Genomic DNA, 17,033 nt, shown 5'->3' on the forward strand with positions numbered 1-17,033 from the left:
CCAATTTCATGACAATGGAAAAGATTCACCTTTTGGAACATGTTTTATCCAACAGCTTATTAAGACTTCCTCACTGTGTGCATGCCCAGTCAACTAAAAGATCCCCTCCTTTGTTATCAGCAAGTACATCTAATCATAAAAATGTTTAAAGAAGATCACTTAGACTTTTAATTTGGGTCAACAGTTCCAACACACATCATACACAAGACCGCCCAGCTACTATTTTATGTTGCTTTTAAAGAATAAACTTTAGTTATTTTGATACTTGCTTACTAGGTGTACTTCTAACCATTATTAATGTCTACCTAAAACATCACTCCCTTTTTTTTCTCATAATAAAACCCTTCTTGGGCTTCCCTGGTGGTGCAGTGGTTGAGAGTCCGCCTGCCGATGCAGGGGATGTGGGTTCGTGCCTCGGTCCGGGAAGATCCCACATGACGCGGAGCGGCTGGGCCCGTGAGCCATGGCCGCTGAGCCTGCGCGTCCGGAGCCTGTGCTTCGCAACGGGAGAGGTCACGACAGTGAGAGGCCCGCGTACCGCAAAAAAAAAAAAAAAAACGAAAAAACAAAACAACAACAAAAAACCCTTCTTTTCTTTTGGAAAGTACGCCTTTCTCATCTCAGTGCTTGCCAGTAGATGGAGCTGACTCTGGTTCTCTGCTGGAGGGGAAAATCTCATGAGCAAGGCTGATCCAATGAAAATCAGAAGGCACTGAGCAACAGGTTGTCTGGTCCGTTAGGATCCTTAGCACTAAGGACCAGAAGGCCTGGAGGTGCCAGGAGCCACCTGTGCTACCACAGGGAGTCTACATGACAATGGAATCAACACGGAGGGAAGCAGAGCCAGGAAACAGCAAGAAAGACCAGCCGCTTATGAAATTGGTTAAACCATTGGGTCCAGTAGATCGGGTTCTCAGGGAGCAAATATTAGAGTCTGGGATAAAGATTTTGACCAAAGCTCAAAACCTGTGAAAGCAAGGAGGCAGAAGCAGGATTTGAGATAAGAAAGAAGTCAGACTGTCGTGGCCCAAAAAGCCTTGGTCATGCTGGAAGGAAGCTCTGGATTGAGCCCTCCCCACTAGAACTGTCCAGTGTTGGGCAGAAGGGGCTGACCCCTTATATCCTCTCCTTGTTCGGTCACCAGATGCAGGCAGTCCCTGGAAGGGCGAGACCCTGGGCAAGCGGCTCCTGTAGCCAAGGAGATCAGGGAGAAGCTGAGAGCTGGAGGCCACTGGCTGACCCTGCTGCCCACGGTGAGGCGGCGAGTCATTCTGGGTGGTACATCGCTGTGTCAACCACACAGCTCTAGTAGGAAGCACATGCTCAACCCAGTTATATGAGCCGTATAAACTCCCTATTTTCTTCAAGCCAGTTTGAGCTCAGTTACTTTTACTGCTCATCAAGAGAGTCCATGCTTCCCTTCAAAGTCACAGGTCCTCGGAAACTTCATGATTTCAGCAAAATAGACACTCCCGAAGTAGACTGGGGAGCCCAATTTAAACCCATACTCACCAACGCGAGGGCAGGCACGGCAGCTAATCAAGGCCCAAATCTGCAGTCTGCAGCTGGCTCAGACATTTCAAATGATCAAATACTGAAGACGGGAAATGTCTGTTTCATTGGGCTGAGGATTTTGTGATTAAAACTGCCGAGCCACTGGGCAAAAAGGACTTTGGTTTGGATGTCACAGAACAAAGAAAGTCCAGCATACTGACATCTGAATAAGCTTTATTATAATGGGAAGAAGACTTCTCAGTTTCATCTCAGAAAGCTTCTCTCTAACCTATTTATCTCTCAGGAATTCTCATCCTCTCATAACAGAATGTGTCTGCTTCTCTGACAACAATGATTCATACATTAATAATGCCTTCTTTGTTCCTGCAAGTGACCAAGTTTGTAATAGTGAGCGTGAGAGGAAAATCCAACCAGCACTTCAGGCTCTTACCGGGGAGCGGTACTTATTAAATTATTTTCATATGTGCAGAAGTTCATTTTCATTCTTGGTAACTATTTTGTTAACCTTGTGAATTTCCAGCAATATTTCAATTTATAGCAATATAGCATAAAATTTGCAATTCCAACACCCCAATAAAATGATGTGAATACACATACATATTTCATTTTCAATATATATATTACACATATATCAAGAGGTGCAACAGCATATATCAATAAGCATGTGTAAGCGTGTATGCATAAGGCTGGAGAGAGAGACAGAGAGAGAGAGAAACCACAAAGACACCAATGTACGTCACGGTCTACAACTAAATAATGAATGATAATAGTGTAAGGATGAAGCATTGTTCAGCACCATTAGGTAATTGAAATTAACTTGATCTTGCTTGCCTTTAGAACCTTCCTTGTTGAAATGAGTAAATTACGTTTATAATCTCCTCTGGATAGACTGTTTTTTGTAGAGTTTCTTATACTGCAACTCAACTGACAGAATCCAATGCTTGGATTATCAAGTTTCTCAGGGTAATTTATGGAAGCAATAACAGTACATATGCTGTGGGTCTCGCCCCAAAACTTGTTTAATAAACATAAAAGCAAAAACAGAGCACTTGTTACCTCCAGAGTGTGGCGGGAGGCCACAGAGCAGGACAACTCCCTGTCCTTCACGCACTGACACTGTACTTCTCATTTTGGTTTTAAAATTTTCCAGATCTGATTTGAAAACAAAACAAAACAGAATTTCAGAAAGGACCATAAATTTAAAATGTTTACACAGAGACATTCCTCTTTTTTAGAATAAAAAATCCCGTCTCAGGAACCTCAGGAGGAAAACATTTAACATTTGCTTTGAGAAGGAAAAGTAGGATTTTGATTTCTTTATTAAGGCTTCTAGAAATGCAGCAATAGAAACAAAAATACGTACCCACTAATCCTGTAAATTAAACCCACATATCCCTCTTTATCTGTAGCTGTAAAAAAAATACAAACTGTTTTTATTATTGGTCAAATAATTTTTTTCAAGTATTTAATAAAGCAATTAAGGCAAATATTATTTTGATCACCAGTGGTTATTTTTAAAAACCATTTAATTTCTTTCAATAATAATCCAGGACAGCAAATTCCAACTCATATTCTCCAGCTTAAATTATAGCATGGAGAAAATTCTACGGGCTTCATTTTGAACAAAGCTTAAGCCTACGGGGAAAAAAAGAAGAAACATTTGTTTCTCTAAACTATGATTTAAAAAAAAAGTACTGGCCTTCCCTGGTGGCGCAGTGGTTGAGAGTCCGCCTGCTGATGCAGGGGATACGGGTTCGTGCCCCGGTCCGGGAAGATCCCACATGCCGCGGAGCAGCTGGGCCCATGAACCATGGCCGCTGAGCCTGCGCGTCCGGAGCCTGTGCTCCGCAACAGGAGAGGCCACAACAGTGAGAGGCCCGCATACAGTAAAAAAAAAAAGGACTGTGCATTCCATAGTTAATATATACTGTGGTGTCACTTTCTGTATGAGAACAATTACACTGTCAATTTGTGAAAGAATATACTCATTTCATAGCTTTTAAGGGTTGATATAAATTGCCTATGTGGTGACTATGAAAAGTAAGGAGTGTACGTATTTTAAAACACAACTTGAAAAATTTCAACTTTGAAAAATGCAAAAACCAAAATAATCTTCTTCAACTTGATAAAACTACCAACTGTAGACATGTATGAATTTTCTGAGCACCATAAATCAATACATCAATGGGAAATTAGAAGGCCTATGTGTTTCATTTTATTGTTACTGAAAAACAGTATTAAATTGCTAGCTTTTAAGCATGGAATAAAGCAATTCAGCAAAACTCACAAATGTGTGACTATAAAAGGAGAAAAAATAGTGTTTATGGACTTATTTTATTCAGAAGTTACCCTACAAAAGTGATATAACGTAGCATTATATCATCTTAAATCTATAACCAAATGCAGCATTATCAAAACATTAAGGCTTTTGAAGTGTAACTGAGCTGGAACTGCAAAATTGTACTATCTAAACGTTTCCCAAAGACTAAGTGGAGGAGTACATCATATCAGAATGTAGCCCATACATGGAAAAATAATTTCAAATCATTATATTTTGACAACCAAGTATGCATCATAATTACTGATTTTCTGTCCAATTCCTTGTTTTCTTCTGTTATATAACTTCATATCATAAAACATATTCATCACTGATTTTACCTAGACTACACCAAAAAGGATAAAAAAAAGGTTCTACGGAAACTAACAATGTCTCTTCTCCTCCATAGGTGAAAACCTCTTTTGCCTAAACACTAACACTGTCACAGGTTTGTCCATTGCTCTGGACATTTGCAGTGATACTATCTCTACAGTATATAAGGGCAAAGAACATTATTTTTGGATACCTGATGTGGCCAGTTCATGGAGAACATGCATTAGGAAGAGCAAACAAAAATAACTGTAGTGGCCTGAAGTGTTTTCCCGGCTTTTTTTTTTTTTTTAACCCTAGGGACTATAGAGATCAAAGTAGTAAAAATATCCAAAAAGTCTCAGATTACTGAAATATCCTGGCAGATTATATATGCAACCTAAACCCAAGTCAAGGCTGCATATGGTCCAATCTTGACAAGAACTGTATCAGAACAAGCCCTGTTTAGGAGTCAAAGTAAATAAGAAGTCATTCCAGAAATTATTTGGTAGAAACCTCTCAGATTTTTCTTCCTGTCTCCTAATTCTTGCAAAATGTGACATTATTCACATTTTGTGAGCCTCTAATTAGCCAGATTTTAAGAAGAAACCAACTTCATAAAGAGCATCTACAAAGAACTACAACTAGCATCATATTTGATGGTGAAAGACAATGTTTTCTGCCAACATCAGGAATACGACAAGGATGTTCATTCTAGCCACTTGCAGCCAACATCATACTAGAAGTTCTGACCGCTGCAATAAGAAAAGAATAAAAAATAAGAAGCATACAGTTTCTAAAGGAAGAAATAAAATGACTCCTATTTGCAGATGATACGATTGTCTAAATAGAAAATAGGAAGGCACCTACAAAAACAAAAAGCAAACCAAAAAATTCCCACTACAAAGTGAGTTATAAATAGGTCACAAGATACAATTTCTAGAGAGTAACAATAAACCTGCAGAAACCAAAATTAAAGACACAAAATTGCTTACAATCATTTCAAAGAAAATACAGTACTTAGGTATACAGATAATAAAACATACAAAGGATCTATATGCTGCAAGTTCCAAGATACTGATAAAAAAGAATCAGTCTAAATGAAGTGAAGACACCTACTGTGTTCATGGATTGGAAGATTCAGCATAGTTTCAACTGTCCCCAAATTGATAGATAGATTTAATGTAATTCCTGTCAAAATTCCAGCAAGGTTTTTGGTTGTTTTACTTTTATATTTTTTGTAGATGTAGGCAGGCTTGTGCTAAAACTTACATAGAAAAAGCACAGGCCCTAGAATAACTAAGACAATCTTGACTAAGAAGAATAAAGTGGAAAGAACCACTCTACCTAGTACTAAGACTTATTATGTAGCTACAATGAGCGAGACAGTGTGGGAACGGCAGAGGGACAGACACATAGAACAATGTAATAAAACAGAGAATCCAGAAACAGATGCACACAAATATGCTGAGCTGATTTTTGACATATGTGCAAAAGCAATTCAATGGAAGAAGGACAGCCTTTCAATAAACGGTGCAGGAGCAACTGGACAGCCATAGGGAAAAGAATGAACCTTGCCCTCAACCTCACTCATATATGAAAATTCAAAATGGATTTGAATGTAAATGTAAGACACAAAAATATAGAAATATAGACCTTTTAGAGAAAAATATAGGAGCACATCTTTGGGATCTAGGGTTAAGCAAAAAGGTTTTAGGCTTGACAGTAATAAACTGGACCTTACAAAATTTAAAACTTTTGCCTTGTGAAAGTGCATGGGAAAAGGATGAAAAGACAGGCAACAGGAGAAAATATTTTCAAATCGCTTATCCAGTAAAGGAATAGTATCCAGAATAAGTCCTCTTAAAACTCAATAGTAAAAAACGAAACTATCCATTTAGAAAATGGGCAAAACAATGAACAGGCATTTCACTGAAGAAGATACAGAGATGGCAAATAAGGACATGAAAAATGTTCAACATCATTAGCCATCAGGGAAATAGAAATTAAAACTGCAATGAGGTATCACGGCACACCTATCAGAATGGTTAGCAACCCCTATCAGACCTACAGCGACAACACTAAACCCCATAAAGGATGTGGAGAAACAGAATCGCTCATACATTGTTGGTGGCTGTATGACTGTACAGCATTTCACAGCCACTCTGGAAGCAGTTTGATAGTTTCTTCAAAAACTAAACACACAATTGCCATATGATCCAGCCATCGCACTCTTGGGCATTTATCCCAGGGAAGCAAAAACATATTTTCACAAGAAAACCTGTACAGAAAAGTTTGTACAGCTTTATTCATAATAGCCCTGAACTGGGGACAACCCAGATGTCCTTCAATGGATGAACGGTTAAACAAACAGTAGTGCACACATTTCCTGGAATACTACTCAGCAATAAAAAGCAATGGACTATTGACACACCCCACACTTGGATGAATCTTCAGAGAATAATGCTAAGTGAAAAAAGCAATCCTGAAAGGCTACATGCTGTACGACTCCATTTATATAATATGTTTAAAATTACAGAATTTCAGAAACAGAGGATGCATTAGTGGTTGTCAGTGTTTAGGGAAGTTGGGGCAGGGATATGGGTGTGGTTATAAAAGGGCACTGTGAGGGATCTCGACCACAGTGTGGATACACAAACTATACATGATACCATTATAGAGAACTAAATACACACACACACACACACACACACACACACACACACACACACAAATAAGTACATATACAACTGGGGAAATCCGAATTAAAAAACAAAGATAAAATCTAGCTCTCCATATTTTTTTACTTTCTTTCCTCTTCCTCCACCCCACCTACAGGCCACAAGTGGCTCACCTTGATTGCCTTTCTGGTCACCACCTATGCTGTGCTGCTCTAAGATATCCCAAGTTCTGGTCACACCCTGGAGACATTATCTCCCAAGATATCAAAAGGAGGTATGCAGAGCCAGGAGAGAAATACACTCCTTACTTTGACTGCTTTTCCTATGAATATTCACATGGACCATTCCTGGTGTATAAAATACTCTACCTTGACACCTGTCTGTTAATTTTATTTATTGGGCTAGGTTTTCTATGGGCTGCTCAAACACTTCACACTTTCAGGTTGATCTCCCCTAGAGGGGTGGGATAGGGAGGGTGGGAGGGAGACGCAAGAGGGAGGAGATATGGCGATGCATGTATATGTAGAGCTGATTCACTTTGTTTTACAGCAGAAACTAACACACCATTGTAAAGCAATTATACTCCAATAAAGATGTTAAAAAAAAAGAAGAAGAATCTGCTTGCTAATGCAGGGGACATGGGTTCAAGTCCTGGTCTGGGAAGACCCCATGTGCCATGGAACAACTAAGCCCATGCGCCTAGAGCCCGTGCTCTTCAACTAGAGAAGCCACCGCAATGAGAAGCCCGCGCACCGCAACGAAGAGTAGCCCCCGCTGGCCGCAACTACAGAAAGCCCGTGCACAGCAACGAAGACCCAACGCAGCCAAAAAAAAACCAGTAAAGTTTCTAAGGGAAAATTCTACCATGGCAGGCTATAGGTGTGTCCTAGGAAAACAAAAATAGTTCCTTATGTAAAAACAATGGCTTGCTCAACAAGTTCAATAGTATCTTAGTTTTCCTTCCCCAAAAGCAGAGCCAAGAAAGGACTTGAGTGATCTGCGGTATATGGAAGATGATCTCGGAAAGTAGGAGGGAAGGAGTGGGGTGAATAAAAGAGGGATGGAAGAAAAGCCACCAGCTGGTTACATTACTGAAGCTGCTACTGTAGTCAATAAGGGATTGATTCTGCATGAACCTCTGATAAGTGTACAGAATGCCTTCTAGAACCATCACCTTGAAAGACGGGAGTCAGGGGTATTTGAATACAGGCTCCCAACCTTACAGTGAAGGGTTTTCCCTGGGGGCAATCATTTTCCCCTTCCCATCAGAGCTCTCACTGTGAACTTTCATGGAACTGTCCACCCCCCACTGCACATTAATCAGAGGTGGGCAGAGGGGATTTAATACATTTGGGGAATACCAAAAATGTCTACTGCAAATAGATTTCATACTTAAAAGCCCAGCCTTTTTCCAGGTTTTACAACAGGTTTGTGTTGTAAGTTTCCAAGCAGACTTACATATTCAGTATTTTCTAAGCCTCCTTAGGGAACAGGGAAGTACTTAATAAGATCTTAACATCTTCAGGAACTGTCTTTGCTTTTTATACACAGTTGAAATACTGGTACAATGGGTGAACTCTAAGCACCTAGGAATACTTTACAAGACCTTTCCCCACAAATATATCATAATTCAGCTCCTTCCCTGCTTCTCATCACCCCACTGCTCCAGCAACCCCAACTCTCAGCCACATACACTGAAACAATAACAAACTATTTGGATTTCCCCAAGCACAAAACGCTTGTCAAAAATCACGCAACTGTGCTCTCCCACTCCTTCACTGACGTTGCACTTTTATTCATCTTCAAAACCAGCTTCATCCACATCCCTTTCTTGAAACTCTCGAAATTACCTCCATCCTTTCAATTCTGTTTATTTATTTATTTATTTAGGCTGTGTTAGGTCTTCGTTGCTGCGCACAGGCTTTCTCTAGTTGCAGCAAGCAGGGGCTACTCTTCGCCACAGTGCGCGGGTTTCTCACTGCGGTGGCTTCTCTTGTTGCAGAGCATGGGCTCTAGGCGCGCGGGCTTCAGTAGTTGTGGTGTGCCAGCTCAGTAGTTGTGGCTCGCAGGCTCTAGAGTGCAGGCTCAGTAGTTGTGGCGCAGGGGCTTAGTTGCTCCGTGGCATATGGGATCTTCCCAGACCAGGGATCGAACCCGTGTCCCCTTCATTGGCAGGCAGATTCTTAACCACTGTGCCACCAGGGAAGCTCCCAATTCTGTATTTTCTGTATTTTTCTATTTTTCTATTTTGTTCTCCTATCCTGGGGGTCCACCAAGATTAGAACACTGTCATTTTCATCTTTGTATCTCTAGGCTATTACATATTTGTTGGCATTGTGTGGGTCATCAACATACATTTGCATCCATCATATCATTTTCCTTGGAATCTCCATGGTGGGTCCCCCACCGAAGCTGAATCCTCTGTGACTGGGTTGCAGATTTCTTAACTTTCTACCAGTGAGATTTAGGAAAAGAAAACAGGAGTGGGCCCACCAGGGATCCTGTCTTTGCTCCACCATAATCCAGACCTGCAAGACTGGGGAGTTACCCCTTGATCATCTGTGCTTCCCAGATTTTTATTTGTAAACTGGGGACAACACCTGCCCTCTGAACCTCACAGAGTTTTTTGAGAGAGGCTCTCTAGCATCGTAGATCTGCAAGCCCTTTGATAAATAAATAGAATTATAGAAGTGCAAGGTTCCCTTATTCCTTCTGAGACTCTGGTTTTACAACTCTCCTTACTTCAGTCTCTCTCATCTCATCTATGATTTCAAACATGCAAAGATCACTTCATCTAAAAAGCAAAATATATCTTCCAATAACTCCCATGCTCCACTTTTCTTAAACAAATCCTCCTTCCCCCCACGACCATCTCTCTGTTTCCTTCCACTTTTTAACTTGGATTGAATTTAAGTCTCGGTCCTCTGGAGTCAGATAAACCCATCTACAAATCCCTTTCCTGAAACTTAAGTGTTTGACCTGTGGTAGATTACTTCGCTTGTTGATCCACAGTTTCATCATCTGTAAACTGAGGATAATAATAGCAATTATCTCTGCTATTGTTGTGAGAAAGAAATAAGACAGTCTACATCATTTACTTAAAACGGTGTGTTCAAAAAATAATAGCTATCATTTTTCTTTACATCCTCTCATAGATCTCACCATGTCTGAAGCTTTTACCATTGTGCCTATACCAAAGATGTGCTCATCAAAATTTTGATTCAAAACATGCATTTTCTGCATGCCTTCCAGACACATTTTGGCTATTCAACTCATATTCAACATTTCATTTTCCTACGCTTAGAGTAGTCCCTACAAAACCCTACAACTTCCATCATTGTGTTGTTACTTTCTAAGACTCCCACCTCCAAATTGTCACTCCTCATTCCTACTTTTGTTTAATCCATTCCATTTTATCATGTTAATTGTTTTGCAAAGTTCAGCCTCTTTCGTCCCATTTCTAATTTCTCACTACCACCGTTTTAATTTTACTGGAAAATTTTTATGATGCAAATTCACCTGGCGTGTATTAAGCATATGGCTCCAGTATGCTTGTCTATCAAAACTCTGCATCCCCAATGTCATAAGAATATGCTCTACCAAAACTGACTAATTTCACATATGAAGGAATTAATGGATGAAGGAATTTGCTAGGCTGTGTGATAGAATTTCCTGGAATTTATCTCATTTAATTTTCACAAAAGCTCTATTTAAAGGTATCATTTTTCCATTTTCCAAAAAAGCTGTGGCTCAAAGAAATTACAGACTTTGACGAAGGTGATGCAGTGAGAGGTGGAGCCAGTTCAACTGATTTCAAGTCCAGCTCTTTTCATCTTTATACTATGGGATAAGTCCATCCAACCTTTGGGCTGGTCTCCCCACCTGCGATCTCTCCCCTCTCATCCAATCCATCTGTCTTGTGCCCAGAGAGTTGAGTTCAGTTTTCTTCATAAAACACATATCCAGTTTTCAATACCTGCTCAAAATTTTACATGAATTTCTCATTGCCTAGATGATGAAGTCCATTTTCTTGTCCTAACATTCAGTCATTCACTTGACATGTATGTATTAGTATATGTACATATATATGTATATGTGTGTGAAATATGTACCTGTGTTCCAGGTATTGCCACAAAAGAGCTCGGTTTGTCATTTGGAGTATTTCAGCTTCTAAAACTTTACTTATGCCCCATCATTCTCCTTTCAACTTATGTTAAGCATCTATATTTCAAGGTCTAGTTAAAAATGTTCACGCTTTGTGAAGGAAGAATTCTCCGATAATTCTGGACTACATGATAACTGAGTTTTAGATTAGTCTGTCTCACAAGACTAAGGCTGAGGGCTCAGTTCACCTCCATCTCCTTTTTGCCTTCCACAGACCTCAAAAAGCACCTATCCAGTACAAATGGCTTCAACTCAAGCAGTATGATTTGTCCCCTCTAGAAAAGATACCGTCCACTGTTAAGAGCACACAGAATGCTTGTGCCTAGTAGCTGCTCTCTAGCAAGCCCTTCTGCTTCCATCAGTTGAACTGCCTGTATTTATTAACAGAACTGAATCACCCTTTTTACATGAAATTAAATTACTAGTGAAATACTTAAAAAGTTGAGGGAATAAGTGTGTGAAAAAAAGGGAACTGTTGTTTATAAAAAAAATTTTAAACTTCTGAAAAACTCAACGAAAGCAATTCACCCTTTCCCAAGATTGATGCTAAAATAGAATACATGATGCAAAATACCATAAAAGCTTATAAATAAAAAAATAAAAATCTTTAGACTATTTCTGTACCCAGATTACTTAAGAAATATTTTTTAAATTATCACTCAAATTCAAAGAAAAACAATAGCTGGAAATCACAGGAGATTCATAATAGGTGTGTTTTATACAAATAACACAACGAATTCCTACCTTCCATCAACGAAGAGTGCTTGGCACTGCATTAAAAAACAAAAACAAAAAGCAGAAGACATATATAGTTTCATGTTTTAAGCAAAAATAAAATTGTTATAATAAAAGATAACTTTTCTTTAAATGATTACCTATTTTAATTTATTAAGGAGCTTTTCAATTAAGAGCCCAACTACTGGTCCTGACTATATCAAATAAAAAAGCCCCTTATGTATTTGGGAAAAAGTTAATGCTGGATTATTAAATCAAACAACAAAAATTAAGAATAATGTTTCTGATATTGACAGTTTTGCTCTTCCAGTATATTAAATCTAAGAAAAAGAAAAAAAAAACTCTTCCCAGTTGATTATGGATATTAATTTCACCTGTAATACTAAATTTTAAAACATGAACAGTTTAATGTAAGCTGAACAGTACTATAAATCTTACCTTCTGAAAATTTTTTCTTCTTATACTTCATGTACCTTAAAAAAGCTAGCTTTATCATTAAAACCACATGTAAAAAATTTATGTGGCAATACTACAAATCATTTTCCTTCTCTTTGAAACTAAGATCTCCAAGTATACCAGAGGTTTGAGATAATTCAGAAAATCTGCATGAAAACCATATTTTAAAAGTCAGTTTGATTTTAACAGGGCCATAGAAAAAGCCAGCATTCATACATAAAACGTTACCGAATATAGAGAACTATTTTCAAGACTATCTAAGAATGTTATATTTCAGAAACTAACCATCATTGGGTGTGTCACAGAGGAATTCTAATGATTAGTTATACAAGGATGTGCTTGGTCTTTTCACTTAGAAACATCTACTTGCCAATTTGGAAATAAAAAGATCACATAAAATGACAATATTCTGAATATCTGAACAAATCACGCCACTTCAATGCAGTTATCAATGCAGTTATAATATTCTCAAACGTTTTAAAAAAGCTTTTTAACAGCCTAGATTAAAATGTCTTAGTGGCTTCTTCAGCAAAGAATTTGAAGTTAGATTTCCGTTAGAGTCTCTCCTACTAAAACAAGCTCTGTGGTTTTATACAATTTTCTCAGACTCTTTGATATGCAGATTCTTCTGAAAAATGCAGATAATATGACCTGCGTTAGAAACATGCTGAGAGGTTATGTGAGAAAATAAACGCAAAATTCTTGGAATGTATTAGGTGCTCAGTAAGTATTAGCAAGCTGCTTCCCCTCCCCGGGCAAGGATAAGCTCTAGATATCCTTCTATCCTCATCAATCCAGACCTATGTCATTCAAACCCAGATGAAAGTATCCTTTCTCATTTGAAGCCTTCAACAGTTACTCCAGTTTGTCTATATTTAGCCTCTTGCTTTCAACAGGCATGTCTGTCTTCCCAGGAACATCATAATTTCTATTGTTTTCCCCCTGCAATTAGTAGAATAGATGCTAAGTAATACTTGTTGAAATTCAACACTTGAGGTGAGTTTTTTTAAAAAAAGCTCCTGTTATTTGCTAAACTGGCTGAGTCACTGAGACTGTTTATACATTTCATGGAACAGTTGCCATTAAGACACATGTGATTTTAGCAACGAATATATGGTGTTACATTATATGCTTACTTCTATCCATTATTAGAATAATGGAAAATAAATTAGCATAATGCAATAACCCTCCAACACTACAAGAAAAAATATCAGATACTGAATCGTTACCCTTATTTATAAATAGTTTTTTTTGAATCATTTTTGAATGATTCCCTCAGCAGCACATTACCAGACTAACAGCAGGGATCACAGATGATAAGAACACCTATGGTCTGGCATTCAAAGATCACCTTTGTTACAGAGAAAGAAGCTAATTAGATTTATTTTAATTATATGATCACTTCATACTGACAATTTTCATCAAAAAGAGAAAGAGAGAGACACACATCAAAGATTAGTTATGGACCGCCTGAAAAAAATACTTACCTAACTCAAGTTAAATGAAGATTACTTTCTAAAGAATCAAAATGACTTACATGTGTACAGACCTCTTGAGATTGACATAGTTTATCTCATATGATTCTCAGCAATAATCTGTGAGACAGGCAATGCATATGTAATTATTCCCAATTTTTATAAGAGCAAACCAAGTCCAGGAGAGGTTAGATTTTGCCCAAAGCCATGCTGCTAATTAAGTGTCAGAGCCAGGCAGGTGACACATCCTCTGATTTCTAACTTGGAGAAAAAGGAGGACCGTCATATCTGAATTACAGTTTAAGCTTTTGACTCCTTTTCAGTCTTTAGAAGTTCTACCTTAGAAAACTGAAATGGATAATTCGCAAGTCATATTTAAGGTATGTTCATTCTTTCAATCATTCATTCAAATTATTCAACAAGTGCCAAACAAGGCTGAAAGAAGATGTCTTTACTCTTCTGAAACTTGGCAACTCGTTTCTTAACCATGCAGTGCCTTGGTTTCCTCTTTGTCAACAAGGAGGGATAACACCCACCCAGGAATCCCCTTGGGGTTTGATATAACAATCAAAGGTAATGATCAAGGAAATAGAGCTTTCAAAGTGTAAACGACAGACAGCAAAATATTTAGGTGTAAATGCTCCTATTTCTCATCACTCTATAACCTTATGTAGCTTCATGTTTCTTCAAAGTCATTATACAATATTGTAGAATGTATTTACTGTTTATTTATTTAGTACCCCCCCGCATCCTGGCTAGAAAGTAAGCTTCACAAAAGTATAGTCTTTCTTCTGCTTCATTTTTACATCCTGGGCACATATTACGTGTTAAGCATATAAACAGATGTTATCATATGATTTCAATAAAGCCTCTCACTCTCTTATGCCCCTATATTAACAACACATAAAAACTAATTTGTCTATTGGTGAAAGATTTATACTATCTTAGATCATTACCTCGGGCACAGCTGATGTCTGTTGTTCTGTTGCAGAGCTCCTGAATTATTAACTTAAAGCTTAAGTTACAAAGTTACAAAGAAAAATAGCTAAAAAAAAAATCTCCCCCAAAATATAACTGTGAAATTTAAAGAAATGTGTGTATTTCTCCCTAACTTTAACACTGGCCACTTACTGTGTCATGTACATCTATTTTAAAACTTTTATAAACAAATGTACAAAATTTAAAACTAATAGGGAATAACAAAAATCTACATGTGTAACAATGATTTCTTGTTAATTTCTATGAGGTCTTTAAAAATATTTAACCCAGAAAAAAAATCAACCTAAGATATATTTAAGAAAATAAAGGCATATGTTATTTTGTCATTTTAACACCAAACCCTAAAATAAACTAAAGCATAATAGACGGATATAAATATTATGATAGCACAGCCTGCTTGTTGCCATGGAAACATCACTATCAGCAGACCTCTGAATGTGCATTTGCCTATGTTTCTCTGAAGAAAGCAAGCACAAATTCATACTACTTGTTTTCTTTGTAAGTTATATCTGAGTTCTGGAATAAGCAAAGTACAAGAGTGCAGTTCTGTGCTAGAGAAATGCATTACACATGATACTAGGTGACACATGGCTCCATTAGTCTACTAGATCCCCTACACTTCAGTACTTAAAGAACTCCTGAAAAAGGTTTCTTGCTTTAAATTTTTAAAGCACAAACATGTAAACAAATTAGAAAGCAATTAGGGCAAATGTGCTGATGCAGAGGGTAAAATAAAGTGAAAATGGGACAAATGTAAATATAGTGTTGTCAGAATAAATGGGCCAACTTATTAAATGGGTTATATTACCCTTTGGACCTGTTCATTGAAAGTGCCAGCAATCATGAAGCTGGTAGGAGAAATGCACTCCATCAGTTCTGTAGAGGATGCTTCTTTCCATAAATGAATCTTCTGCATTTAACCAACACGAAAACTTAGGTTACCATTCTAACCATTCTAAATATTCTAAAATATTTCTCCCTAAGTATATATTCTGTAAGCTTTACTTTCTGAACACTGAGATTGCTACATTCCTGTTCTATTCAATTTCGTTTCTTGTTTAATGATTATATAATCAGGTGGGAGGCTGTTACAGTAAAACAGATTAGATGGGAAATGTGTCCAAAGTAAGACTGTAGAAATCAGAGAGGAAGAGAGGGATTTTAGCAATACCTCTACAAGATAAAATTAGATAATCAATATTGTGTGGAAATACTGATAAAAAAGAAAGGGCTGGGCTTCCCTGGTGGCGCAGTGGCTAAGAGTCCGCCTGCCGATGCAGGGGACACGGGTTCGTGCCCCGGTCCAGGAAGATCCCACATGCCGCGGAGCGGCTGGGCCCGTGAGCCATGGCTGCTGAGCCTGCGCGTCCAGAGCCTGTGCTCCGCAACGGGAGAGGCCACAACAGTGAGAGGCCCGCGTACCGCAAAAAAAAACAAACAACAAAAAACAAAACTACTCGTGTTTTATGAATGCTTTCTACTAGAATCAGTGAAATTAAAGAGAAATGCTTTAATAAGATATGTATTTAACTAAGACAGTAGGCAAAAGTAGTGCTACTAAGGCATTAATTTGGAAAGCAATACATTTTATGCAGTACTTTGATGTGTATCACCAAAGCAATGGTAACAAAAATGAGGAATGTGACAATCATGCTAGTGGAGAAAGATGTGCTCCCCGTCATTAGGAATCACAGGACAAGAGAGGGCCTCTGTGATGGCATCAGCATATACGCTTCATTAACGTTTGAAAAAAACAGGGGAAACTCTAGTAATTTGCCTATGCTTATTGGTCTGGAGACCTGATGTCAGGCCTGCCACCCATGGCTGCACAGGAATCCTAGGTAACATACGGTAATCTAGCAGCCAAAGAGCTGGGTTATTAAATACCCTGACCATTCCTCTTCCCACTCTCCAACTGCCTACCACTGCCTCCCATTAGCCAAAACCACCCAAAAGCCACATGGTAAGGGAACCCTCTGATGTAGTCCATATGGGTCTCCTTGGGCAGACAACAGGGTGGAAAGTGGATGTGGAAGGACAGATGGAAGACAACTAGCACAGCTTGTTTTTTTATTGTTTTCTTGTCAACCAAGTGAATAAAGGGATCAGTAATTACATGGAAAATAAGACATACTAAGATGCTCCCCCAAACATTTTTAATTGAATTTAGTTGAAGGATCTGGCATTTTTGTCTCCAGTGAGGTCACAATAGTCCTCTCACCACCTGTCCTATTTTCAAGTTCAAGATTTACCATCAACTTTCTCTCTTAGAATGAATGACCTGGTTTTCAGACATTATTATCCCTTAGGTGAGGAGCGCATAATGAGCTCCACTGCTCCAAGTTTTTAATGGTAGGAAAAGGGATCGTTTAGACCTCAAAT

At 38.3% G+C, this 17,033-nt stretch overlaps 1 protein-coding gene across 1 annotated transcript in view; it reads right to left on the reverse strand.

The window, feature by feature from the left end:
* CNTN3 (contactin 3) overlaps positions 1-17,033 on the reverse strand; it is a 321,834-nt gene that overhangs the window by 146,453 nt on the left and 158,348 nt on the right. Inside the window, exon 5 of the mRNA XM_067755220.1 lies at positions 2,572-2,667. Within this exon, the coding sequence (XP_067611321.1) occupies positions 2,572-2,667 (96 nt within the window). The remainder of the gene's footprint in view (positions 1-2,571; positions 2,668-17,033) is intronic.

The sequence above is a fragment of the Pseudorca crassidens genome, chromosome 10, assembly GCF_039906515.1.
Source record: "Pseudorca crassidens isolate mPseCra1 chromosome 10, mPseCra1.hap1, whole genome shotgun sequence".
Taxonomy (NCBI): Eukaryota; Metazoa; Chordata; class Mammalia; order Artiodactyla; family Delphinidae; genus Pseudorca; species Pseudorca crassidens.